The following is a 19,849-nucleotide window of genomic DNA, read 5'->3' as shown; positions in this document are numbered from 1 at the left end:
TTGCACTGTTTGGGGCAGGAGAGGTGAAACCGAAGAAGAAAGAAACATGAGAAAATACACTGGGTAACAACTAGAATGTGCCACCTCCACAAAGAGGCCATTCCTCAGAGGAGTCCTTCAGGTCTCTGTGCTAGGCCCAGTCCTCTTTGCCATCTACTTCTCAGATGTCAAAGACAATGTCAAAGGCTTCTAGCTAACCGAGTTTGCAGATGATTGCAAACTGGGAGCAATCATTGAATCCCTCTAAGATTAGAATGCCCCCTCTGGAGGTTTTAAAATAGCAAATGCTTGGTGTGAAAGCTATGACTTAAAACTCAATGCCAAGAAATGAAGTATAGTACCTTTAGGGAGGTTGGCCACCCTGGGTAACTACATCATCAATAAAACACCCCTAAAAGTTGATTCTCTAGTCAAGGAACTGGGAACTCGTGTAGACAGTAACCTAGCATTTGACCAATATTTGTCCAATGTAGTAAAAAAACCCTTCTGTGTTGCTCAACTTATAAGCAGGGGCATGGCATCTAGGGCCAGATATCATACCACTGAACTCAGCCCTCATCAGACCCATGATAGATTATAATGCCCCCTTTGGTATGTACTTGACCAGACACATGCAGAAGTTTGAACTTGCACAAAGATTCCTTACAAAAAGAATATACAGAGTGAACACAATGTCCTATGCTGATTTTCTCTGGAACAGGCTCCCCATCCATGTGAAGCAGAAACATGGGTTTAAAGCTGCTTGAAATTCTCATTAACACAGTACATTTTCCTTCCTATTCAGTAATAAAGTCCCTCTGATAAAACAGTAGCTTTATGCTATTTTATTTTACTTGCATCATTATATTTGTTGACTGAAAAATATGTGCTAACGTCATATAAAAATGTGAAGTGTGAAATGTTTTGTGTGCACAGAAGCACAATAACAGGTAAGGATCTTGTTTTATTCATGCTTTCTTCATTTTAAATACAACTTAAATACACTCATTGTACAATGCATATTTATATGTCTAGATGTACTTTTCAGAATTTGTTCCAGAAATACTAACAGTTACATACATTCATTTTGTTTCCACTATGAGTGGACAAAAGTGAATGCACAGAGTATCAGAATCTTTGAACTGCATTCACCGAAAACAACTTGTTAAAAAACACCCCTGCATACCTCAATGTGGGGGTCAAGCCCCCCACCCACCCTGAACTTATGTATATCAATCCCACCATCGTACCAACTCAAAAAAGAGTGAAATTCTCCCAAAAGATGAATCACTGTTGGCAGAACTCAACAAAAGTGATTTCCTATGGAGGAACTGTAATCATCAGGGAGGTGAAGCCCGTCAGTCAAAGCTCAAGAGCTGAACCTTCATCTTCCAGTAGGATAACCCTTCATTTTATTATCTGCCCTTACAGCTTGGATAAATCTATAGCATCTGGCTAACTACCAATATAGTGTTAATCTGTATGAAGCATTTTAAGGTATATAACTTGCTATAAATAGCATGGAACCTGCTGTTAATTTATAGACAACATTTTTTGAAAATGATTTGATATTGTACATGAAATTACCTTTCGGAAGTCTTGTTCAAAATGTCGCAGCTTTAGACACTGTTCAAGTTTGAGGTAGTGTTTAGCCCAGAACTGTTCAAATGCATTTGCTGTTTCATCCAGTTGGACCAGTAACCTGTTTCAAACAAACTTTGGTCATTATCTGTATGTGTTTCTTAAAACAAAACTCATTTCTATACCCCTGACACAAAGGTTAGTTACACACAACAGAAAACATAGATATGCATGTGTGTGTCTTAGCTTGAGGGCTTGATTAAGACATTGTATTTCAAACATCTCTTCATATCAGAGTGTGTGTTGTAAACAAAATAAATGAGAACATTCCATTAAATCATGCTGTTAGTTGCACGTCCCCTATTTAACAAGTTATTTTCTGTTACTACTTTCAGCTGCCTACTACTTTACGCAGAGCTGTTTTTTTCACGATTTGAATGTACTTAGTGTTCTAGATCCTTATTAATAATACCGAATAACAAAAACTTCCACATTTGCAATTGCTCTGCTTATGTTGGAGCCAAATAAGGAACTTAAATTTAATGTTTCATTTTGCTTTAATACTTGCACAAGCACATGACCGTCATGGCATACCATGGGCGAATGCTGATTAATAAGTGCACAAGCACATGACCGTCATGGCATACCATGGGCGAATGCTGATTAATAAGTGCACATGCACATGACCGTCATGGCATACCATGGGCGAATGCTGATTAATAAGTGCACATGCACATGACCGTCATGGCATACCATGGGTAAATGCTGATTAATAAGTGCACATGCACATGACCGTTATGGCATACCATGGGCAAATGCCGATTAATAAGTGCACATGCACATGACCGTTATGGCATACCATGGGCAAATGCTGATATGCTGAGTATTCCCTAGACTAGAGGAAAAGGATTCTTGTTTTTTTTTTTTTTCCAAAGAAATTGCTTAAATAAAGATTATATGCATGCTTTCTTGAAAGAACACATGTATTATTATCTTTGTTTAGGTAGTATGTAAGTAGGGAAGCCAGGTGACATTGATTTTATATAGGGTCTCTCTTACTGCAAATGGCAGCAGAATGTTGCTCACTGCCAGAAGTCCATGGCAGGGAATGGTAGCATATGCCCTTAGTTACTAAAAGCAGTTCATACGCGGTCTTTCTATATTGTATATTTAAGGCATATCCCCCTTCTTTTGATGTGTTGCAATTATTTTACAAACTTACCACCTAACGAACCTTATACTATACAACCTAGGTTGAGCCTGCAATTGGTCAGATTTGATCAGTGCACTACCCTGGCAAACAAATATAAACAAATACTCCATTCTTTTGTTATGCTATCCCTTACTTATTATTGCTTGACCAAACTGACAAGCTCAATCTATGTAGAATAATAGATTTTGGCATTCAGATATCCCTTGATGTGTTCCTCCACACCTGTAAATTGGCTTTGATCCATCATAAATATTAAGGCAGTCTGCAAATAACCAATGCGCTTGTAGTTATTATAGATTTTTAATTTAAGCCATGTGAGTTTCATGTTTTGCTGACAATATCTGGGCAAGGAGTACAAACACTGTGCACCAGTCAAAAGCAAGTGCCATTTAGTAGGTGGAACCACTTTAGTATGATTCCCCATTTTTAAACAGTAGTAACAGGTGTGGTATAGGAATATGGTAGTATTTGTGGTTTGTGCAAGTTAAAGCATTTGTATTACCATGTCTGCCCAGTATTTGGGTAACAACTAATGAAAGCAGTATGGTAAACTTAGAGTTCATATAACAGCTTACGACAGCGGTGCACAGCAAAAGGAAAACTGCAAGCTTTGTTAAAACAGTATCAGGCCTGTAGCGGAACCTGCTGACACAACTCCCCTAGGTGTTTGTTACATTGTTCTTTTAGAAATGTTAACAATGGTAGAGTCCTAAATAAGGGGATAGATAGACCCAAAGAGTACTTTGAACCATTTTGTGTGATGGGGATTTTCTTCAGTGTCTAACAAGAAGCTGGATTTTGGAGGAATTTCTCCTGTCACTCATAACTCCATTTAATAGGAAAAATGAAGTGGAGTATCATTGGCTAGATGACAACTTACACAAGTACTCCATCCTCTGTTCCTTTCTGCAGTACGTTTGGAACTGAGAAGATTATTTTTAATAGGCACAGCTGTCCCTAGATGATGAGAATGTATCAGAGAGGTCTTGTGAATTTGTAAGCCACTTCAAAAGTTAGGTTTGGAAACTTTGATGATAGTAATAACAACACAGTTTCTTTTTTGTTTACAAACTGGCATGCTTCTGTTATCCCAAATCAATTAGACATACTTATGTAGTGTAGTGATTCTGTGGTATTATAAAACTGGAAACTGGATAGCAAGGTTCAATGCTCCAGCTTCACAGCACAATTCAAAATTTGCAAATAGGATTGTTTCAAAACAGATGGTACCCCGGGGGCTATAGGGATTAAACTGTAATGAGAAGCAGAGACTTTTATTTTGCATAGCAGCTAATTGCAGGATGTATTAGAAGTTTGACTGCCTGCCTCCAACATTTTGTGACCTCTTCTTCTTGGCCATGTTTCCTTTCCCTGTAAGTCACTTCTATTACTTCACAAACGTTTCATACAGAGTACCATAATTCTGTACTATTTTCACAAGAGTATGAAGTCTGTATTGGGAAGATGTGATCTTCCATGTTTGATGATCCATTTATGAGTGATAAGTAGCCTACCAGCTCCTTTCTTTGAGAGGAGAGTTTAGAAATCTAGTTATTTTTACAAGCAGATCTGATATGAATATTGTGTGTGTGTGTGTGTGTGTGTGTGTGTGTGTGTGTGTGTGTGTGTGTGTGTGTGTATGTGTAAACAATATATATATATATATATATATATATATATATATATATATATATATATATAAAACAGAGAGAGAGCACAGCTCAGCTCCCTTTCCCTACTTCAAAACTGGCTCTATGCAGCAGGTTAACAGATTGTTTCCATCACAGTAGCATTACTTCTGATAACTATTCTAAATTAAATCCATCCTCCAGTGATATGAGTGGCAATACTTTTAAAAAAGCCTTGGGAAATACAAACTACAGAGTATGTTTACAATTTTAGTGTATGTACAATCTTCACTTACAACTAGCTCACCAAAATATCAAGTTAACTCTAGTTCTATTTTCTCAAAATATTCCCTGTGTGTACAGCACAAATGTTGAATATACAAAATGTAGCATGACATCTGAAAAGGAGAAACACTGAATGAAACACAATTACTTCATGTTGGTAAACTTAATGGCTGTGCCAAAAACTGTAGTACACAATGAAGACTAACAACATATATAGTGCTACACACACAATTTAACTATGTGCAGAGAGGCCATTGGTAATACAGGACCATTGTATAACTTCATCTGCATGACAGATCAGCAATCAAGTTTTGATCCTCAAAAGTATGAATACTTATGTACTCACTTTGCCACTCACTGTACCCCCTGACATGAGTTGAGACCCCCATTGTCGTGTCACCTCTATACTGTATACTAACTCCAAAATTGTTGCACCTTTGAGTAACTGGATTTCTTCACAATATAGCGTACCTAGAATTAGTGTGTACTCAAATCTACTTGTGCATTATTTGCTTGTATCTCAGTGTTGAACACGTTTGCCTGACTTCTGTTTTTCCTCACAACAATGCATATGGTGCTGTTTGTATGTGTCAGACTTAGAAATGTGAATCTAAAAACTGTGATCAGTAAAATGTAAAATAATGTTGTCTGTACTATAGCTGAAACTGCAGTACCTCACTGTATTTCCCTTACTCCACTATATAGCACTCTCAAAGTTAAAATACAGACGTATAAGGAATGTGGGGGCACAGATCTCCATGTTGGGTTTGCCCGCAAAAACTCTTAAAATAGCATTTTAGCAAATTCTAATGTTCAATATTCTTGGGGTTTGCCATAATCTAGTGTTTGTAGTTCCTGGACTCTCACTTGCAGGTCTTGGAAAGCTGTTACAGAGCCCTACACTTACTTATAAGAATAATATCGATGTTTTCACTGAACAGTTAAATGAATGTCAGTTATAGTAGCTGATTCAGTGTTTCTATGTCTATCAAGACTTAAGAGCCAGTAATGGGTCATATAAGGAGCCAGATGTCTCGACAACCTGTTAACCAGAATAAATGAGGATGAATTAAATGCACTTAAATTTTCAGAGATCTCATATTAATCTGAATGCTATTCAAGACCCTAGCTACTCCAATATGAAAATAATCCCATTTGATACATGTGTTAAATTTTCCACATGTGGTAAGGTAATATCATTCCTGGTCAATTTACAGTAACTTTTGAATACCAATATTAAATCCCTTTTACTAATCTGTAATAGATTGAATGAAGTTTTAATATAATAAATCATTCTTTACACTTTTTTGTTGAAGGTGAATCTCTTATTTGTTTAATATTTCTTTACCATCTATTTCACTGGCAGACAATTTGCAGAATCTTATGGAATATTCTAATATTCATGATATTATGGATTAAACAGAGTGAAAGAGCATTCTCATTTCTTGAACTAATAGCCCTTGGTATTTCCCAAACCATAAAATAACATTTCCTTACTAGTGCATTTGTGTGTGACCCAACGATTAAGAGGACGTGTCTACAGTTCTCCAAGATCTTTACATTCTTAGGTTTTCATTATTATGCTTCCATATACTGAGTATGAATGCTATTTATTATTGAACCCACTGTGCCATATTACACATTTTTTTGTATTAAACCTAATGTTCTTGGTGGGTATACTTCAGGTGTTCAATCCTGGCTGCTCAGGGACCACAGTCTTGTTGCCAGGAATTTGAATGTGGGCTGTCGCTCATGCTCAGACTTGACTATGTGCTTAAGCAAGCTGAGGCAGCTATGCGCAGAGAATGAAGCTGCTACACAAACAGATAGTTAAGATTAAGTAAGGAATGTATGGCATCAAGTGGTGGGAAAAGAAGTTTAGTGGGTTACTGGGAGATTCAGAAATAGGGTTAGGAAGTAGGTGTTGGGATTAAGGCTAGGGAGTGAGGGAGGTTTTAGGGTTAGGGAGCAAACTGGGGAATTAAGGTTTAGGAATCAGATATATATAAATATATAGAATTTAGGTTTAGGGAATTATTGGGGAGTTTAGGGTTAGGGAGAAAGTAGTAGGTTAAAGTTTAGAGAGTAAGATTGATATTTAGGATTTTAGAAAGATACAGAGAGTTTCAGGGTTAGGGGTGAGGTTTGAGGTTAGGTTAGGGTTGAGTTGAGAGTTTTAGGGTTAAACTTAGGGTTTTGAAAGGGCTATAACGTTTACTAACATTGAGTTCAAGGTAGGTTGGGCACTTGCCATGTTCAGCAAGTCACACATAGCAGATCATCCATAAGCTAGCAGCACATGAGTGCTTGTTTAAATCTACTCAAACTTGCACACTAGAAAAGTACTTTTGAAAAAAAAATAACTTTCTCTTTGAACAAAGACATTGTGAAACATATTTTTTGTATTGTCTGCAAATTCTTGCAAACAGTACTTGTCCACTACTGGCATTGTTATCATGAAGATGTTAAATAGACAGGCCCCAACACTCAGCCCTGTGAGACATGTCTACCAATGTTGAGGTATTTCGACATGCCACCTCTAATTCTGACACAAGGTTCTCTATCAATTAACCGTTGTCTAATCCAGTATGTCAGGTAGCCATGGAAACTCCAATTATTAATAATCTAAATACATTCTTCCTCTGGGACTGCATCAACTGTTTTAGCCAAAAACAAACAAATAATGTCAAATGTGAATGAATGCATTTGTACTAAGCTAAAAATGTTACCTAATTTGCGATGCATAACTTACCTTTTCTAATATCATGCTTGAGTAGGTCTATATCACTCACTCCATTAATCAAGAAGAACTATAATATTGCTTTTTAAAAAATTGTACATAAGATGCAAGTCAGGCTTACTGGTCATAGTCATTTGATGGATCACTGGCCAAGCCCCACTCCTTCATAAGGTGAAGCAATATTACACTTTCCTTTTAGCTTCTAGTGACATATCCATACAACAGCAACTGATGAAACATTTAAGTTAGACTGAATATGATGATTACTTTTTTCTTAAAAAATAGCCTTTCAGCCCACCAGGTCAAACTGTACAATCAGGCCTTATTCTGGTCAAGGTCTGTTTTACTAGATTTTCCCTTGATCAGAGGACAAACACGGTTCTTTAAATTTAATTTAGTTATACTCCTGGATTTCCCATTCCTTGTGAATCACGATAGTCCACAAAGCATGAGTCATGATTTCTCTGTCTCCCAGCACCACCCAATGTGCCTCTAAGTACACACACCTCCCCCTCCTCCTCTCCCTGAAAGTGGCAAGGGGATCACACCCTTTCATTCATCTTCTTCCCTACCTGACACCTGTACCAGGGTTACTAATCAAACCCTGGTCATCTGGTCACAGTTAGAGCTCCATCACACTGTGCCATGGAGCCAAGAGACTTCATTATTTAATGTATTTTGACCCAGCGCTTATGTCATGCTTTTCTTTTATTTAGCAATCTCTATTATTTACCAAGGAAACATACTTGTATAATTGAGCATTCTGCTTCCAGTAATAATTTTTCCTTTTGAAATTTTTGTTAAGTTGTATAATTTATTGAGATACAATCGGATTTCTTCCTTTCCTGACAAGTCCTATTTGTGGCACATAATCTGCTAACAGTCTTTCAGTTTTAGCAAAACAATTCAACAGTCTTCCACTGTGATACCCCACATAACCTCTGATATTAATAGGTTTCTCTCATTGGAACATGTATCAGGAATAATACTTGCATCTTTTTATTAATATTTTATTATTATTAGAATGCTTTTTATTGATATTGGCTTTGTGGCTCTGTCTGCCTGACTCGCTGTGATTCTGTCACGTTCTTTGACCACTTGCTCTCACCTACATCCACTGGGAACCAAGCATTATGCAATACACAGCACTTCAGCACCATGGACATCTCACGTTGTTGACTAGTCAAGGCAACGAAGATGCAAACTCTCAAAAAACACTCTTACCTTTTACTTTTTAAGTCAAAATACAACCATATATTTTACTTAAAAAGTAAAAAGTAAACAATAAAAATATAAGAAAAGATTTTTAATAAAGAATGCTTTTTATTGAGTCATTCTAAAAATTGAAAAATAAGGAAGAAGAGTGAACATTTTGCAAAAGAACACAGACAAGCTGATTTCCGAAAAGCATTCCAGGTTGGTTTTACTGATTCCTGCTACTTTTTCTGCTACATCAATAACAAAATCAACAAAACAACCTGGAATGCTTTTCTGAAATCAGCTTCTCTGTATTTCTTCTGCAAAGTTTTTACTCTTCTTCCTTATGTTCATTTTTTAGAGCGACTCAATAAAAAGCATTCTTTATTCGAAAAATATTTTTTTATATTTTTATTTTTTCTGCTTTTTTCATTATATAGACAGCTCTCAAGCTGCAGTCATTTTTTTTGTTTATGTTCTTTGCAGTACCTAGCATGAATATCAAATGTGGCAGACCTGCCTGTTTGTCTTTCATAGATTAAGTAAGGGAGATCCTGAAGCAAAATTAGGTAGCTTGTGTCAGTTTTGTGCTCAAACACTTGTCGCCCACACTGTAAATATGGAATTCCTATGTACAGCATTTTCCCAAAGGTAACCATGGCTATGCCCATATTTCATTGACAACATGTGATATTTTAAAAGCTTTTCATTAATCTACTCATGTCACATAGCTTTTGACTGGAATAACAAATCCCATCTAGTTTTTGGCTTTTTTTAAGAATGCTAAATCAGAATCCATGCTGAAGTGACTACACAATGAGATCTAAAGACATTTTTTCTTCTCACTACTTTTGAATAAAACATCTTACAGTTCTTTTACAGCAGGACCAGACACAGTGGGAGATTCAATCAAGATCCAGTTGGTATTCAAAAAATGCATTTAATTGCATTTAGTAGAACCTTTGATTACAAACAGGTTAAAAATACAGTGCTTCTAAAAGGAAAACAAATTTACTTTTTCAAATTAGTTATTCTGAGTGAAATGTAAAGAAGCTCCATGAAGAAAAATGAAGAACTTCTAGCAAACATTTGCCAAGGCCTGGGAATTTCTTCTATTTTAACATGGTTTTACAGCCAATATATTGTGGTACGTCTGTTTCAAACCTCTGATACCTGACACCTGTAACATACCGTTCATGTAGTGTGATGTAACTGATTTTTATTGAAGTTCAGAACTGTGGTATGTGAACTTATTCATGCTCATTTTCAAATGTATTGCACATGTTAAATTTAAAACACCTGTGCTATGTGCCAGAAACATAAAGCTGAGGTGATTCAAGTTAAGCTTGGATACTTAATTTGCTCTTGTACCAGTTTTAATGGTCAAATACTTGGCCTGAATTGTTTAAAACAGGCTCTTAGAGAAGTGTAAATGATGGTCATTCAGGAATAAAATGTAAGTGCTCCTGCTACGGAAGGTGTGTAAGATGCCTGTGAGTCCCTCTGCTGCCAAACAATCTCAATGGAGTAGCAAGGCACCATTACTTCCTTATGTTTAGTATGGCTCATATAAAGAGGACTTCAAATGGATTATGGGAAGGGGAAAAGAAAGCACTAAAACAAGGTCATGTTAATATGTCAGACCTCATGTCAGATATTTTGTATAGAAACATTAAAAAATTATAAGAAGCACCTATAGTTATTTTCATCCATTAAAAAGCTCAGAAAACAAAGACACAATAAAACAAACACATTCTGGATTTCCAAGTTGGAGTTTTCATTTAAAAGTATGAAGGATGAGTCATAGAAGATGTAAAAATAATTCACTTACTGCCATTTGATTACTGATGAGGATTCACACTTTTTAATATATAGTCACAGAAACTAGAAATTATACTCCAGATGAAGATGTGGAAGGTAGTTCACTTGACCACATCAGCACTCCTGGAGTCCATGTCCAGCTACATATTAGAGTAGTGTGCTGACTGTGGTCATAGCATTTAAACTCTTGACAACAAAAGCTACCTAGCTGAATGATACGCTTGTTTTGCAAATTGTTACATATCTGATAACTGAATATTTTGTTACAATGAGCTTAACTAGTACATCAGCAACAGTACAACAAATTAAAATTATATGCTACATTTAAGAAAGTTGTGCTACTTGTAAATATCATCCTGCAACTATATCACAATACATGAAATGTGTTTTACAGGTCAGGTATAACTTTAGTTTTACACAACCAATAAAACTGTTTATTCTGCTCATAAAGTACCCAAATAATGTTCATTGCTGACTTATCCAGCCTTAATTTGAATGTTGGGATGTCAGAGGTCTTTTACATTCAGTAGACAATTGTTAAGAAATGCTATCTGACAATTGTGGTTAAACCTTAGGCTCATGGGAGTGTGGTACCACTGGGTACACATCTTAACCTCTAACATAAGAATTCTGGACAAAGTCAGAAATAATAGGGAGGCAAATGCCCAAAATGAGGGGCAGCTTGTTGACAATAAAAGTAATTGTGCTAAGGAAATTCGAGAAACTCCATATGCTTAAGAATGGTTAGACACTAAGAGAATGAGGTAAAAAAACAAGAAAATGCAAGGGTTTCTGTCCTTTTTACTGTAAGGAGACAAGTTACTTTTTGCAGACTAATACAGTACTATTACCTTGTAGATATGTGGGCTATAGTTCTCTATCATTTGTTTTTGTTTGCAGTTAACTAATTTTTTTCTGAGTCATAAGGAAAGACTATATTCAAGATATGGCATAAGTATTTTCCTTCCTTGGTATCATTATAACCTTCAGGAGAAAAGTACAGTTGTGTACACTTACCATAAATGTAGATGTTCGAGTGTATTCACCGTTGCAGTCATTACATTTGGGTAATCTGCTGGCAGATTGCCCTCAGTCAGCCTGAATTCCAAAGTTTTGGGTCCTGCATCAGTTGCTGTCTCTTCTTCCATGTCAGGTCATCAGGGGTATACAACAGGCAGCCGATGCCATTTTCTTTAGTTTTTCTTGACCCAGATGTCAGGTGCCCCCCAAATGGGGAGCAAAAATATATATAAACTATATATACATGCAAAAACATAAACTTTACCTTTATCTAAAAGCAAATACACCACAAAGGCTGTAGAATATAGTGAAGGAAAGAGAGACTCCAGAATAAAAAAAGGGATGGCGGGTGGGTAACCTGGACTGCAACAGTGAATATACTTGAACATCTACATTTATGGTAAGTGTTCACAACTGTACTATGTTCTTCGTGTTTCATTGTTGCAGTCATTACATTTGGGTAGAATCCAAAAGCTATGGATGGGAGGCTGGAGCTAAACAGCATTAGGGGCTGCTATAAGGCCCTGCAGAACTTCAGTGGCAAAGCCTGCTCTGGACTTAGAGAAGAGAGGCAAATGATAATGCTTTGTAAAAGTATGAACAGAACTCCAAGCAGCAGCTTCTAGAATGTCTTTGGTTGGTACCCCTTTGAGAAAAGCTGCTGATGTAGCTGCAGCCCTTGTGGAATGAGACATAATGCCCTTGGGCACCGGTTTACCATGATGTAAGTAGCAGAAATGAATGCAGTGGCTTATCCACTTTGAAATAGTCTGCTTTGAAATAGCCTTTGCCTCTGATCCTGCAGCAAATGCCACAGTAGCTACTCAGTTTTTCTTAGAGCTTTAGTCCTGCTCAAGTAAAATCTTAGTTGTCTGTGTACATCCAAGGAATGCAGAATCCTCTCCCCCTTGTTCTGTGGATTTGGATAAAAAGTTGGCAGATGAATAGTTTGGTTAAGAGCCAGACTGGAAACCACCTTAGGCATAAAGGAAGGATTGGTCCTGACGGACACCCTGTCTGGGTAAAATATGATTAAAGGCTCCACAGCCATGAGGGCCTGTAGCTCTGAAACCATTCCTGCTGAAGTAAATGTCAAGAGCAAGACTGTTTTCCGTGATAAAAACTTTATATCTACAGTAGCAGCTGGTTCAAATGGAGGCAGGGTGAGCTTTTCCAACACAAAATTGAGGTCCCATGCAGGAATTGGTGATCTTCTGGGAGGCCTTAAATTTTTGACCCCTCTAAGATACTGTTTTAGCAAAGGATGAGAAAAGATCAGTGGCTCTGTGTTGTAATGAGCTGAGATGGCAGGTGCATGGATTTTTATTGATGAAAAAGATAGGCCTTTGTCAAGCATCTCAGTCAAGTATTGTAAAATCTGAGGAATGTTTGACTCTGCTGTGTCAGTTCCTTGTGCTTGGTTCCAAGCACAGAATCTCTTCCATTTATCAGCATAGGATTTTCTAGTACTAGGCCTCCTGGCTTCCAAAATGACATCCATCACAGATTTACTGAGAGGTGTTGTTTGAATAACTACATGATCAGCCATGCTGCCAGGTTCAGTGTTTGGAGCTGATTGTGCAGGATCTGATTGTTTTGCTGAGACAGTAAGTGAGGTATTTGAGGCAAGTTCCAAGCTAGGAACTGAGGCATATTCCTTAGGATTGGATATCAGTGTTTGCGGGGCCAGTCCAGGGCAATTAGTATCATTTTTGGTTTTTCTTGTCTGACCTTTAGTAGGACCTTGGAAAGAAGAGGCAGAGGAGGAGGAAAGGCGTAAACTGATAGGTTTTTCCAACTGAAGGATAGGGCATCCACTTTCCATGCTTGTCTGTGATAAGTCCTTGTGCAGAATTTGTCCAGTTGCTAATTCCAAGGAGAGGCAAAAAGGTCCATGTCCGGGCTCCCCCATTTCTTTATTATCATGCTGAAGACTTTTGGATCCAATTTCCACTTGTGAGGGTCCATAAGGTTTCTGCTTAAGTCGTCTGCAAGAGTATTTTGCTTTCCTGGCAGGAATTGAGCTTGAAGATGTACTTGGTAAGTCAAGGCTGTGTCCCAGAATGCCATGGCTAGTCTGCAAAGGGTGTATGAGTGTGTGCCCCCTGCTTGTTTATGTACCACATAACCGTGGTATTGTCTGTCTTTATCAGTAGTTGTCCTGGATGAAGTAAGTCCTTGAAGGCTATCATGGCATTTTGAACTGCTAACATCTCTTTTTGGTTGATATGCAGATGCATTTGTTTTGGGGTCCATATGCCCTGATTGCATCTTCCCACCATGTGGGCCCCCCATGCATAGTCAGATGCATCTGTAGTTAAGGTTTGGCTGGCAGGGGGTAGAGTGAAGGACTGCCCCATGTTTTGGTGACATGCCTCTGCCCACCAAAGAAACTCCTGTTGTAGGCAGGGAATGAGAGGAATCATTGTTTCCAGACTGTGACAATGTTGACTCCATAAACTTTTTAGGTACCACTGTAGTTTCCTCATATGCAGTCTTGCATATGGAATCAGTAGAATGCAGGATGCCATGAACCCTAAAGCCTGCAGAATTTGTCTTGCAGATAACTGGGTTTTTGTTGCCATCTGTTTGAAGTAAATAGTCAGTTGCCTTTGTTTGTCTGGCATGAGGAAAGCCATCTGGGCAGTTGTTTTCAAGCTTGCATCCAGGAATGTTATCTTTTGTGAGAGTACCAGTTGTGATTTCTTTTCGTTTATTGTGAACCCTTGGCATGTTAGAAGCCTTTTCACAAATGCCAGATGCTGATGAAGGATGTCCTTGTTCTCTGCTTGAATGAGACAGTCGTCCAAGTAAGGGTAGATTTGTATACCTTTTTGTCTGCAAAATGCAATTACTGGTGCCAGGCACTTTGTAAAGACCCTGGGCGCAGTAGATAAGCCAAGGGCAGTGCAGAGAATTGGTAATGCATAAAGCTAGCCTTAAAAAGGAGGTATCTTCTGCACGATTCCCTTATTGGGATATGCAGGTATGCCTCTTTTAAGTCTAAACTCACTAGCCAAGTATCGGCAGAAGCTGCTGGAAAGTTAGCATTTTTAATTTTGGAATGTCCAGGAATGTGTTCAAAATTGATAAATCCAGTATTAGGCGCCAGGCCTTGTCTTTTCTGGGTACCAAATACAGTCTCGAGTAAAACCCTTGTCCTTTTTCCTGTTCTGGCACTGACTGAATAGCCCCCATATCCATGAAGAACGTAACTTGTTTCTGTGCCTCTACCCATTGATTTTTTAGCAGATCTGGCCAACCGTTTGGAATTGGCAGAGTGTGGAAGTGGAATCTGTATCCCTGAGTACTATGTTTAATACCCACTTGTCCTGGGTTATTAACTTCCAATTTTGAGCATAAAGTGCTAATTTTCCCCCTAAGGGTGCTGCCAAAAGATAAGTGCTTGGTGATGGCAGAGGGAAGTCATTGAGACTGTTTACTGTAGGGTTGTGCTTTATTTCCTCCAGATTTGAAGGTAGAAACACCCCATTCCTTTGACCTGTAAGAATCCTGTGACTGGTATCTAGAACCTTTTGGGCACCTGGATTTGCCCCGTGGAGCTCTGTCGGACACAGGAAAGGACCAATTTTTTGTAGGCCAGTGTCTACTGAATCTTGGTGGCTGCACTTGTAAGAAGTCTTTTACAGTTTGCATAGACTTAGCTTTGTCTTCCATTTTCTTTAAAACCTCTTCTGCCTTAATACCAAATAGAGTATCATGTTGTAAAGATGCATCCAGCAGTTTAGCTTTAACATGATCAGGCAAATTTTGCTCTTTTAACCAGGCATGCCTTCTAATCACAGATCCAGTAACTGTGGCCCTGCAGGAGGCCTCTAAGGAATCAAAACCACATTGCAAAGTATGCTTTCCAACTTGTTCTGCTGCATGCAAGAATTCCTGCAATTCTATATTTTGTGCACATTCAGAAATCAACATCATTTTCTGTTTCAGTAATCCCATAACATGCTGTTGATACTTGAGCATATGAAACTGGCAGTTTAAGGCCCTAATTGCCAAGGTTGCAGATGTATAATCCTTCTTTCCCCATCTATCCAGTGCCGTGGAATCTCTATCAGAGGGAGTAGGATTTTTTGCTTTTGAGGCCTTTACACCTTTTGGACCCTGTGAAATAGTTTCAGGGTCAGCAGCAGGGATCTTTAAATAAAAATTTGTGTGAGTCAGAAACCCTGTAATATCTGTCTGCTTGCTAGGAGCTGGAGGTAAGGAGTCTGGAGTCAAGCTTGACTCCGAAAACACATCATCCACAATGTCTAAAACTGGAGGTATGGCTAAAGGCCTATTCTGAGGGAGAAGAAGGAAATCCCTAAGCCTCTTTTTTGATTCTGAGAAATCTTGACTCTCCCAATGAAAGTGCTCCCTCAAAGTATGCAAGGTTTCTCCAAAGGAATAATCTTCTGGAGGAGATGCAGATGGGATAGATTCCTCTGCATCAGAATCCCCATAGGGTGGTATAACAAATTCCTGATCAGGAATAGAATGAATAGAAACCTGATCTGAAGATTAATAATCAGTGTCTTGCCTAGGCCTCTTATCAGGAGGGGGTTGAGAACCCCTGATCAAGGTAATTAGGTCTTCAGCCATTTTGATCATCTGCTTTTTGGGCATAGAGGCATGAGCATGTGGCTCATGCGTCAGGTTTTTAGCTTTAGAAGTTGCTTTTGTCTTTGATTTTGAAGCTGGCATCAGTTTTATATGGAAATGCTGAGGCCTGAAGACACCCTCAGAAGCCGGTGCCTGCTCAGCGGCTCCGGACCCAAACGCGGGTACAATACTTTGAGAATCTCACGGCGTGCCAGACTCCACATGGGTCTCGGTAGAGGCCTGTGACTCAAAAGTAGTGGTTATCAGGGGCTGCGAAGGCGCGTCACTGAGTACCGGTGAACCAGCAACTAGCTTAGGAAAAGCTTCGTCGTTGGTTTTGGACCTCAACGGTCTTTCTCTGTCGTTTTCCTTGCATTTGTTGTGAACTCCGGTAGTCAGATTGCTATCCGACGACATTTCAGGACAGTTAAATCTGTTTCCAAAATATTTTGAGGCAAAGATATACCGACGCTTAATAGTGCATTGATTAAATCTAGCACAAAACCGACAGCTAGGCACATTATGATCAGGGCCTAGGCAAGGAATACAGTACAAATGGAAATCCTTATGAGGTATTTGCTTCAAACAAGTAATGCAATTATTAACTTTTACTGACATTGATATGGAGCAAGAAAAAGTTTCTCCAACGGGGTACTTAGCTTTAGTGAAGACTTCAGTTCTGAAACTTGAATTAAAAAATTTCAGGAGTCGGCCGACTGGCACTTGCGAACTCCTTCTGCTTTGGGTACCGCGTGGCAAGAAAGACTGGAGAAAATGGCGTTAGCTGCCTGTTTTATACCCCTAACTACCTGACGTCATGGAAGAAGAGACAGAAACCGACGCAGGACCCGAGACTTTGGAATTCAGGCCAACTGAGGGCAACCTGCCAGCAGATTACCCAGATGTAATGACTGCAACAGTGAAACACGAAGAACATCAGCAAATAATTTCAGCATCTTTTCTGATGAAAAGTGAAGGTCTTGTGTATAAGCAGGCAGACATGATAGGCTAAAGTGCTCAAAACATCCATCTAGATTACTAAGTAGTTTTACATATAAACTTTAGTTAAGGGTAAGATCCAAAAGGGGCCATTTTAGTTTTACTAAAACTGGCCAATAGCTGTTTACTGGAAAGCCATGAACAGATTCTGACAAAATCTTGCTGCATGTAAATATGTATGCCAGCTGATTAACCAGAAATCTGGGAAACTTGTTTCCATAAAGGATGGGATGAATGGTACTTTACTTCCATGATGAGGTCGTTAATAAAAAGTAAAGAATGTAAATAGACTGAAGAGTGACACCTACAGTACACACACAAGGAGTTACATTTAAGGGACACATGGAAGATTCAGCATTGTGCCTCTAAGAGAGGATGATGGGATCAATGCATACAATACACTGTTGTGATTACTGAAGGGAAAATGAAGACATCTTGGCCGATACATACATGTGCCACCAGACAACTCTTCTATAGGTCTAGCAAACAGTCCCACATCAGTAAACAAATGGCAGAAAGTGCATTATTTTTACACCTTCCATGACTCAGTCTTCACCTTTTCACTCTCTTAGGTTATGGACAACATACCTAACTTCTGATAACAAAACTGAGATGGGATAGATGTGCAAGTTGAAATTCCAAGACTGTAAAGGTGATGCTCAGAACAGCAGAAATACAACTGCATATGTGAGGACTGCATACTAACTTTGAAGGTGTAGTAACTTGAGACGCCCCCCTTCCCTGAAGTAGTAGGGGTGGGGGGACAGTCTCCTTTGCAATAATGCTTTAAAGATATAACAGTATATTTCAAAATGTTCTTGTTGTTTTAGCTGCATCACAGTTTGATTGTTTGCTTATTTGTTTAGTTTATGCTTGAAGACCCACATTTTTATTGCTGTGATAAGTCAATGATAATTAATCAGAGGGAGTACCTCTTTGTTCAAGCTCTTTAGGGCTAGGGAGCACAGCTATTTCAAGAGAATGGCCACTTGCAGGTTCACTGCAGCCTAAAACAAGCCAGCAAAGATGAATAGTCACAGCACAGGGTCAGAACAGCATCTCATGTTTAGCTCTGTTGTGACCATTTTGGATATACAGACTGAACCCTTTATCCAATTCCAGGGTGCTACACATGCAAGACAAACCATAACCTACAATTTAGAGACTGTAGTGCTTCATAGCTTGGAAGCAGCTTCAGTAAAATCCTAAAATACAAGTGTCTGACTCACCAATAACAGTTCTAAGCCAGCTGTGATAGTAGCCACTTTGTTTGGTAGCCTTGTAGTCTGGTATCATTTTAACATTTAATTTTTTGTTGTCCATAGGTAACAGCGTACACCAGTCTAGTGTGCCTTGTATTCAGTGAAGTGCACCATGATTAATAAGTAATACAGAATTGTCCTTGTAATTGGCTTGTAAACAGCATTGTAGTTACTATAAATATATATATTACTATATATATATATATATATATATATAGTTTTATACTACACATATATATGTACATACATATACACATACACACACACACAATGGATATAAAAAGTGTACACAACCCTGTTAAAATGCCAAGTTTTTGTGATATAAAAAAATGAGACCACAATAAATTATTTCAAAACTTTAATGTGACCTATAACCTGTACAATTCAATTGAAAAACAAACAAATCTGTTAAGGGAACAAATATAAAAAATAAAAAAACATACAATAAGCTGGTTGCACAAGTGTGCACACCATTTAACTAATACTTTGTTGAAGCATGTTTTGATTTAATTACAGCATTCAGTCTTCTTGGGTGGAGTCTATTAGCCCAGCAGATCTTGACCTGGCAATATTTGCTCACTCTTCCTTGCAAAAGTGCTCAAAATCTGTCTGATTGCAAGGGCACCTGTTGTGCTCAGCCCTCTTCAGGTCACCCCATATATTTTTTTTATTGGATTTAGGTCTAGGCTCTGGCTGGGCCATTCCACAACTTTAAATTTCTTCTGGTGAAGCCATTCTTTTGTTGATTTGGATGTATGTTTGGGGTCATTGTCATCTTGAAAGTTGAAATTCCTCTTCATCTTCAGCTTTCTAGCAGACACCTGAAGGTTTTGGGCCAAAAGTGACTGCTATTTCAAACTGTTCATAATTCCCTACACCTTGACTAAAGTCCCAGTTCAAGCTGAAGAAAAGCAACCCCAAAGCATTATACTCCCATCACCATGTTTCACTGTTGGGATGGTGTTCTTTTGGTGATGTGAAGTGTTGTTTTTGCGCCAAACATACCTTTTGGAATTGTGGTCAGAATGTTTAGCCATGGTCTCATCAGACCATAACATATTTTCCCACATGCTTTTGGGAGACTTATTGTATTGTTTTGCAAATTTTAGCCAGACCTGGATGTTTTTCTGTATAAGAAAAGGCTTCAATCTTGCAACCCTACCCCATAGCCCAGACATATGGAGAATACAGGAGACTGTTGTCATGTGTAGTACACAACCAGTACTTGCAAAAATTCCTGTAGCTCCTTCAGTGTTGCTGTAGGTCTCCTGGCAGTCTCCCTGACCAGTTTTCATCTTGTCTTTTCATCAATTTAGGCAGGACGTCCAGTTCTTTGCAACATGACTGTTGTCTCATATTTTCTCCACTTTTTGATGACCAAGTTCACTGTGTTCCATGGTATATCTAATGCTGTGGACATTTTTTGTACCCTTCTCCTGACTGATACCTTTCAACAGTGAGATCCCTTTGATGGTTTGTAAGCCCTCTGCGAACCATGGCTTTTGCTGTAGCAGACAAC

At 38.5% G+C, this 19,849-nt stretch overlaps 1 protein-coding gene across 4 annotated transcripts in view; it reads right to left on the bottom strand.

Moving 5' to 3' along the window:
* The window catches only part of LOC122801123 (guanine nucleotide exchange factor DBS-like), a 3,406,519-nt gene that overhangs the window by 2,383,459 nt on the left and 1,003,211 nt on the right, over window positions 1-19,849 (bottom strand). For all 4 annotated transcript variants that reach the window (XM_044070650.1, XM_044070651.1, XM_044070652.1 and 1 more), the window contains exon 9: window positions 1,567-1,681. In XM_044070650.1, coding sequence (XP_043926585.1) covers window positions 1,567-1,681 — 115 coding nt within the window. The remainder of the gene's footprint in view (window positions 1-1,566; window positions 1,682-19,849) is intronic.

This window comes from Protopterus annectens, chromosome 4.part1, assembly GCF_019279795.1.
Source record: "Protopterus annectens isolate FY-2018-M chromosome 4.part1, PAN1.0, whole genome shotgun sequence".
Lineage (NCBI taxonomy): Eukaryota > Metazoa > Chordata > Ceratodontiformes > Protopteridae > Protopterus > Protopterus annectens.
The sequence above is the reverse complement of the archived record's forward strand: the minus strand, read 5'-3'. Positions and strand labels throughout refer to the sequence as shown.